The sequence below is a fragment of the Trachurus japonicus genome, chromosome 9 (genome assembly GCF_045865225.1).
Source record: "Trachurus japonicus isolate A0001 chromosome 9, Traja_1.0".
Classification (NCBI taxonomy): Eukaryota; Metazoa; Chordata; class Actinopteri; order Carangiformes; family Carangidae; genus Trachurus; species Trachurus japonicus.
This window is the reverse complement of record NC_140915.1, coordinates 7,712,491-7,721,512: the sequence shown is the minus strand read 5'-3', so window position 1 is coordinate 7,721,512 and position 9,022 is coordinate 7,712,491. Positions and strand designations below refer to the sequence as shown.

At 38.9% G+C, this 9,022-nt stretch overlaps 1 protein-coding gene across 1 annotated transcript in view; it reads left to right on the top strand.

The window, feature by feature from the left end:
* Positions 1-4,483: 4,483 nt before the first annotated feature.
* The window catches only part of LOC146980879 (interleukin-6 receptor subunit beta), a 32,940-nt gene continuing 28,401 nt past the window's right edge, over positions 4,484-9,022 (top strand). Inside the window, exons 1-3 of the mRNA XM_085788042.1 lie at positions 4,484-4,637; positions 4,748-4,851; positions 6,603-6,707. Of these exons, the coding sequence (XP_085644168.1) occupies positions 4,770-4,851; positions 6,603-6,707 (187 nt within the window). The 5' untranslated portion in view covers positions 4,484-4,637; positions 4,748-4,769. The remainder of the gene's footprint in view (positions 4,638-4,747; positions 4,852-6,602; positions 6,708-9,022) is intronic.

Sequence of the window (9,022 nt, the reverse complement as noted above, 5' to 3'; positions counted from 1 at the left end):
TCCTTGTAGGAGTTGTTGTGTTCAACACATCCACACCGAGACGAGAGGCTGTAAATAATTCTCCTCTGGGCTCCGATGTCTCACACTACGACAGATAACTAACTACAGGTTTTTCCCTCACGGACACTGAAGTGACACTATCGTCTCTGCTCCTGTTTTACTCTTTAAAAATCTAATCCAATACAAGTGTTTCCAGATGATCGTTTCTCAGCAGCAGCGGCGGCATCGTCTTCTTCTTTTTCTTCTCCATGAAATAATGTGACGACAGCCGGCCGCTGGTGGAGAAATGTTGTACAGTTACATGTGTGTGTGTTGCACCTGGCCGCTGTCACGTCTCATCTCTCTTGTAAATAAGCTGAAATCAGAATTCAGAGACAAAACGACCAGGTCTTGTAAAGGCTTAAAAAAAAAAAAAAAAACACATACACAACCTGTTTATTTTATATCTTTTGCTGGGCAAAAAAAAAAAAGAAAAGAAAGAGAAAAAAAAGCAAAACACTGATGAATAATCTGTTTTTCAAGGACTTAAAGGGGGAAACGTAGGCTACAACGTGTGTGTTTTTTTTGTTTTGTTTCTGTCTGACATCCATTAACTTGACATTTTTAACAGGTTTCAAAGGCCCAAAGGTCACGAAGCCGCTCGTCAATGAATTTCACTTGAAGAATAACAGTACACGTGTGTGTTTTGGCCTGTAGTTTTGCAGCAGCAGTGCACTCCTCTCAGCTCCGTGTGTGAATTATAGAAAACTGCAGAGAGCTTCTTACCTGCTGTATTTCACTGCACTGAGGCAGACACACACACACACACACACACATACGTATACTTACATCTGTCCAGAGGAAGAATGAATCCCCTTTCTTTACTAATCTGTACAGCATTTCTCTTTTTTTCTCTCATTTTTTTTTGTTTGTTTGTTTTTTTTCTTTGCCGTTAGTCATTTTTAAATGTTTGTACAAGGCAATTGTTATTTTTTTTGTTTTGTTTTTTTTCCATTTTCTATAAGAAAAAGAAAAAATTGAGCTGAAACTTTGAGTTGAGATTAAACAAATGAGGAACAGTCGAGTTTTTGGTCATTTCCTGTTTTATGTCCTCACTTTCTGTGTAAATGTGTTTTATAAATACCTATATTCAAGACAATAGTGTGGGTTACTAGCACTGAGATGATGTTTAAACTTTAATGTGGCAGAAGCTTCTTCACGTGACCTCACCTGGCTGCAGGTGATGGACCAATACAGTTTCTGACCGATGGGTGGCGCCAGATGAACGGCTTACTGACGGTGCACCACCACCACCCAAGTTCATGAGACAGGTCAGTAAAAACCACGAAAAACAAAAACCCAGACGAAATCTGGCTCAAATGTTATTTTAAAATTTAAAATCTTTAATTTTTTTTGTTTTTGTTTTTTTTTACAATCCAAGCTAGAAAACGACCAGTCTATGGGAGTGACAGGGTATCCGCGGGGTCTTAAAATGTCTTAAATTTGTTGAATTATTGTGTTCAAGTCTTAAATAATTTTAGACAGGTCTTAAATTTTCTTATGCCCACCATGGACGAGCATTTCACTCGCATTTGCCGCTAAAAAAAATAGGCCTACATGTGCGAACCGGGAAAATCACAGTGTAAGTAAGGGAGAGTGGAGCTGTCGGTGGAAAGAGGAAACAACGCCACGTCTGGTCCTGATGTTGTTCCTTCACACCGTAACCGTTTATTCATTACATCCGCGGTGTAAAAGGCCGTAATGCAAAGACGCGATTAGGTGCGAATTCGCACCGGGCGACGCGACGCAACTTTTTTTTTTTGCGACGCAATACACGTGATTTTTTTTTCTCTAGCTAAATCTAAATTTTAGGCCTTAAAATGTCTTTAATTTGTTGAATTATTGTGTTCAAGTCTTAAATAATTTTAGACAAGTCTTAAATTTTCTTATGCCCACCATGGGCGAGCATTTCACTCGCATTTGCCCCTAAAAAAAAAAATACATGTGAACCGGGAAAATCACAAAAAAGAAAGATCAGATTGGTCAAAAACTACAAATCCCACAATTCTCTGGCCTCAACAATAGTTAGTGTAAGTAAGGGAGAGTGGAGCTGTCAGTGAAAAGAGGAAACAACGCCACGTTCGTTCACACCGTAACCGTTTATTCGTTACGTCCGCGGTGTAAAAGGCCGTAACGCAAAGACGCGATTAGGCGCGAGACGCGGTATACGCGACTTTTTTTTTTTGCGACGCAATACACGCGATTCTTTTATGGCGACGGGACCATCGCGTCTTCGTCTATTTCATCGTGTCAAAAAAATTCACGAGCTCGCCCATTTTCACTACAACAACAACATTTCTGCCTCATCAACCATGGTGGTTGAGGTCACAGCGCTGCGCTGTAGCTACCTGACGGCGAGTTCCGGGCTGATGAGCTACAGACTTTAGAGTGAAAGAGGAGCAGTGCGTCGCTGTGTCGGACTGTTTGGATTTATGAAGAAGCTGCACAGAGTCAGGTGAGCTAAGCTGCCCCCACCCCTCCCCCCCACCTCACCGTATTTCACTGCACTGAGGCAGACACACACACACACACACACACACACACACACACACACACACACACACACACATACACTTACATCTGTCCAGAGTAATGAATGAATCCCCTTTCTTTACTAATCTGTACAGCAATTCTCTTTTTTTCTCTCTCTCTCTTTTTTTTGTTTTTCCATTTTCTATAAGAAAAAGAAAAAAATGAGCTGAAACTTTGAGTTGAGATTAAACAAATGAGGAACAGTCGAGTTTTTTTATGGTCATTTCCTGTTTTATGTCCTCACTTTCTGTGTAAATGTGTTTTATAAATACCTACAGTACTCATATGCAAGACAATACTGTGGGTTACTAGCACTGAGATGATGTTTAATGTGGCAGAAGCTTCTTCATGTGACCTCAGGTGATGGACCAATACAGTTTCTGACCGATGGGTGGCGCCAGATGAACGGCTCACTGACTGACGGAGCACCACCACCACCTAAGTTCATGAGACAGGTCAGTAAAAACCATGAAAAACAAAAACTCAGACAACATCTTACTCAAATGTGTGACAGGTTGAGTTTTATGTACATCAGGCTGATTATCATGGTAACTGATACATACTTAGTAACAAGCCTGTAAGTTCAACAAATCAGTATACTGTGAGCCTAGTTAAATAAAAAGATGTAGTTGAATACCATAATATATAGGGGTGACCAAAGGCCAATTTATTTACTTCATGTGTCAAATATTGTGTTGGTCATAATACAGAACAGGTTGTGGCTCGTGTCTATTCATTAAAGAAGTTGAAATATTTCCATGTTTGTCTATTCTGGGTCACATTAGAAGTGTTTTTACTGTTCTATCTCCAATGTAAAAGTGGGTCACATTTGACCCTTAACATTATTCAAGGCTTAAAGCCATCTGCCTGTTGGTTGCCAGTGAATTAAATTAATAATATGTTCCATAAACATTTTTAATTTAGCTCCCCAATTTCTTTTTGTGCCCCCAAATAGTTCACTTTAGGTGCTCAATAAAATGCTCCTGCGACACTTCATTGTGCTTTATTGAATGTATTTTCAACTACAAACAAGCCTAACACGCAATTTATATATTGCAATCAATTTCTAATTTTGTGACTCCGCATTTCATTTGTACGTTTTTTATTTGTCATGATAGGTCTTAAATTTCCTCCACAATGGTCTTAAAAGGGTCTTAAAAAGTCTTAAATTTGAGCTGGTGAAACCTGCAGAGACCCTGATGTAGTTGGTGTTAAAATACTGTAGCTAATATGATTATTTTTGCAACTCATATCAAGATCTGAGCTGGTATCAAAAATCCAGCTTCAACTTGGGAAAACTCAACATGAATAGCAGCTGAATTAAAATAGCCTACAATAAATAAATAGTTATCAGAATCCGCCTTTATTGTCACTATACAGAAGTACAACGAAATTACAGCAATCAACCCTGTCCGTGCATATACAGCAGTTCAAATAATGTAATGGTTAATGTAGATAAGGAATGCATTTATTTTTATCTTTGTATCTTAGGCTACTGGCCTATATTTAGGCCCACTATATTTGTGTATGAGCCCACAAATGTAAAAAAAAAAAAACAGAAAATGTAAATTAGTGGTATGTAAACTTAGATAGGATGTGATACTTTGTTGTTGATCCCTGAAGGAAGATTGCAGTGTTGTAGACTAACATATTCAAACCATATTAAAAAGTTTAGACTGAGATAATTAAGTGTGATGAGAAATTTACAATGCTAAATATTTATATCCAATATAACGTTGCCTAAAAACTGTGCAGGAGTTTCTCTCTCTAGTTCAGAGTTGGTTTCTCTTTTTTTTTTTTTTTTTGCTTAGGTTAGGTAAGGTGTGTGTCATTGGTTTATATAGCTTACTCACTGGACAAACTTTTTATCAGACACACACACACACTTACACAGTCACTTTCACTGTGATCTGTTGATGGGATGGAGCAATAATTTCCTGACAACACCCTGACGCTCAGTGTGTGAAGCAGCAGCGTGCTGAGCTCATAGCTGGTTTCCTCACATCTTCCAGCTCATCAGATAACAAGTCCAGCTCTCTGAATGACTGCAGCTGCTTCACACAGAGGTGGAGGTTGGTTTTTATTTTATTATTATTATTATTATTATTAGCTATTATTCTTTTATTATTCAGATGTTTCCAATGTGCTGAGTGTGTGAATGTCTTGTGCCTTGCAGGTGTTGAGCAGCTCTGGTGGACATGTGGATGATGTGGTCTCCTACTGCTGTGCATGTTGTTGCTACTTGGGCAATGATGAACCTCCTCGCTGTCTTTTCTCACGGTGAGTTTTTACCACAAATATTTCTTCATAACTCAGCAGTTAGCTGTTAAAACCACAGGAGGAAGGCAGTGTAGAAAGGCAGCAAAGAAAAAGACAGATGATTCTAGATTATTATTATTGAAATGACAGACAGAACTGACATCGTAAAGGAAAAGTTTCATGTTATTAAAGCGTTTGTTTTGATAGAAAATTGGTTGGTTCATGTCAACAAAGTCATTTTCCTGTTAAGACTGTTGAATGTGAATCAGATGTTAGAGGATGTGAAGGGGGAAACGCTGCTTTTTAACCTTAATGTTTATAGTTTTAATGTGTATTATATCCGGTCTTGTCACTAACAGCTTCTATAATATCAATATAAAGATGTTCACAGTTAAGTTTCATTGTGATGTGTTTAAATGCATCTGGGACATTTTAGTGCACATAGTGGTTTCCCAGTGGTGATGACGTGTTGTTTGCTGTATGTTTAATGTTTACTCTTGCGTCAAAGGGGATAGTTCACCCAAAATTCAAATTTCACTCATTATCTCCTCCCCCTCATGTGGACTAAGGGCTGGGAGAAGTTTCAGAGTCCTCCTCCGTGAGTTACAGCGGGGCTCCGTGCAGCACTGCATGTCCATATGACGGTTGATGCGAACTGAGCACTTTCTTTTTTTATCTTCATTGATGTTTTTAACCATGGAGGTTTGCATTTAAATTTTGTTTATACCTTGGTATGAATGACAATAAAGGAATTCAATTCAATTCAATTCAATTCTTCGTCCAAAAAGACACACCAAAAAAACATCCAAATACTTCCATAGTGCTCGTCTGTAATGTCCGTCTTGTATTGAAGCCCCAACATGAGAAATTGTTCCGAAAAAAATTAAATAAGTCTATGTTTTAAGCTTGTTTGTAGCGGAAGCTCCCAGTGTTGCTCTGCTGGAATCTCGCGCTATTTGCGGAGCCGTGAACTGGGTGTCAATGCAAATCGCGCGAGATTTAGAGCTAGATCGCTCCACTCTGTCCTTTTATTATCCTGTCTATATCGTATGTATCTGTTCGGAAGTGTATTATTTTCCTCTTTGTATCCTATTCATTGTCTTTAACGAAGTTATTTTCCTCTGGAGCGATCTATCTATCTATCTATCTATCTATCTATCTATCTATCTATCTATCTATCTATCTATCTATCTATCTATCTATCTATCTATCTATCTATCTATCTATCTATCTATCTATCTATCTATCTATCTATCTATCTATCTATCTATCTATCTATCTATCTATCTATCTATCTGCACAGACACAGGAAGAGCAGTGAACTGCGACACTGGGAGCTTCCGCTACAAACAAGCTTAAAACATAGACTTATTTAATTTTTTTCGGAACAATTTCTCATGTCGGGGCTTCAATACAAGAGGGACATTACAGACGAGGACTATGGAGGTATTTGGATGTTTTTTTGGTGTCTTTTTGGACGAAGAAAAGGAAGTGAGCTCCGTTCTCAACCGTCATATGGACATGCAGTGCTGCACGGAGCCCCGCTGTAACTCAGAGAAGCCTCTGAAACTTCTCCCAGCCCTTAGTCCACATGAGGGGGAGGAGATAATGAGTGAAATTTGAATTTTGGGTGAACTCTCCCTTTGACGCAAGAGTAAACATTAAACATACAGCAAACAACACGTCATCACCACTGGGAAACCACTACACTATGTGCACTAAAATGTCCCAGATGCATTTAAACACATCACATGGTGTGTTTTGTGTGTCAGAGGTGACGGTGTGGGAGTCTGATCTGAGGCCGTGCAGCGGCGACAACCGGGTGTGTGTCACCGACCTCGGAGACTGTGGCCTTGGGTCAGCCTCGTCTGTGTGGAGTGAGTACACACACACACACACACACACACACACACAGCAGAGAAATGTGCATGTGTTGTTTAGACTGTCGCTGTCATTTTCAGTAACTTGCAAACAACATTTACCTACAATAAGATTTGAACAATTGATCACTGACTATAATGAACAGATTTATCAATGAACTACTCATTTAAAGCAGAAGTAAGCGATATTTTTGTGTTAATATAAGTCTTAAATAGTTCTATCTTCCGACAGCAATCACTTACATAGAGTGTTTGGTCTGAAACACGGGTCTGTCAGTCACTCTGCTCTGCTCTGAGCCCAGGAGAAAACTTTTCTCGTATCCTACAACCTTTATCCAATGAGGAGAGAGAATGGCATAAAGGGGCAGTCCTCTCTGTGTGTGCAGCCAAGGGATGCGCCTGAATGTGGTGACGTAGGGACGAGGACCAATAGATCCATGACGAGGGCGGGGGCTGCTAACTCCATCGGCTGACAAGACATTATGGTGCGTTCAAGGCAACCCGTAACTCGTGTTTTTCCGACCGTGAAGTCGTACCAGTTCGATCTGGTACGAGTTCACGGGTCGGAAGTTACGAGTGGCCGTTATAGTGACTTTCACAGGTAAAACAGGTCGGAAAAACACGAGTGGGTTGCCTGGAACGCTACAAAGACGTAAGTTGTGACTTGAAGCTGTAATTTACGGTTTCAAAAGCCTGCCTGGAACGCAGCATTAGCGAAAACGACCGGATCGCTTACTTCTGCTTTAAGCTCTAAACTCTACTACTACTTATTTAAATACAGTAACTACTGCTCATATCTGTCAGATATGTGGAGTAAAAACTATAGTGGGATGTAAAATGTTAACATCAACTATAAACAGAGACTATTCGCTGACACACAGTATGTATGTGTATGCAATACTCCTGTCAAATACAAGGAAGGTTTTATATTTTTCAGTTACAGATTAGTATTTAACTAAGATTTGACATCAATAGGACATGGCAGGAAAGTAAATGACCAATTTATTTAAGTAAAGTAACACTGTTAAAGGTGTTTCTTTACACTTTAGATAAATGAATGAATTTAAAAAAATATATATACAGTATATATTCTTAAATAAATTGGTCACAGCCTCGGACTCGGATCTAAAATACTAATCTGTAACTGAAAAATATAAGAATTTCCTCTTATTTGACAGGGGTATGAATAATAACCGGCTTAAGTGTATGTAGTCTTGATAAGGACAATGCTAAAGTTTGTACAGCAAACACAATGTTAAAGGGATAGTTCAACATTTAGTCAGATCCTCCTCTCACCATAACCCCTACAGTCATAGCAGTAGGTTCATTACCTTTAATTATCGGTGCATGTTGTTTTGAGATCGGCGGGGCAGAGACGTGAGCTGCTCAGAGCTACGCTACGGAGGCTCATGGGATTTCTTGGTTTCCCTCATCAAACTCATCAAATACACAATCCAACAACTCCACAACGCTCTGGTGGACAAGTTGTGAGCTGCACATTCACCACGCTATGAGATAATAATGTAACATTAGAGACAAGAGTTGTTTTAGAGGGAAATGCAGCCGGAACTACATTCCAGACACGGCTGCTGGGCGGAGTGATTTCAAAAGCGCAAGTAGTTCAGAGTAATTTTGTAATTTGTAATTTATTTATTTAGAAGTCAGGACAATGCACATTAATAAAACATGTACCGTAGTACCTGTAAATGTGCCAGATTGTAGCCCGTGGGCTAATTTCCATCTGGAGTCCTCTAGGCAGGTTGGTGTTACAATACAGTACAAAAGGTTAGAATACATTTTAAGTAGGAAATAGCATAAACACATACAATATTACAACACAATACTAGTACTAATATATGTTAAGACACATCAGTACATTAGAAGCATGCAGTTAGGACATTAAAGGTGATTACCCGTTTGAGTATTTGCTTCATGTGTCGTAATGTTACGTAATTATACATGATTATTTCATAGCGTCGTGAATGTGCAGGTCACAACTTGTCCACCAGAGCGTTGTTTTGTGGAGTTGTTGGTGAGAGGAGAATCTGACTAAATGTTGAACTATCCCTTTAAATAGATACAGAATTAACCCACAAACAATTTAAAAAAAACATAATTTATGTAATATAAGAAAGAACCCAATGATAAAATAAAAACTGAATAGACAGAATGCACGACAGTAGCACACAATGGAAATACAACATTTGAGAACAAGTAGCTTAGTTTCCTTCCACCTTTAACAGAATGAACAGGTGGATTAAAAAGCAAATTGAACCACAACTAGAGAAGAGCTTTAATTTATCAGTTGGTGA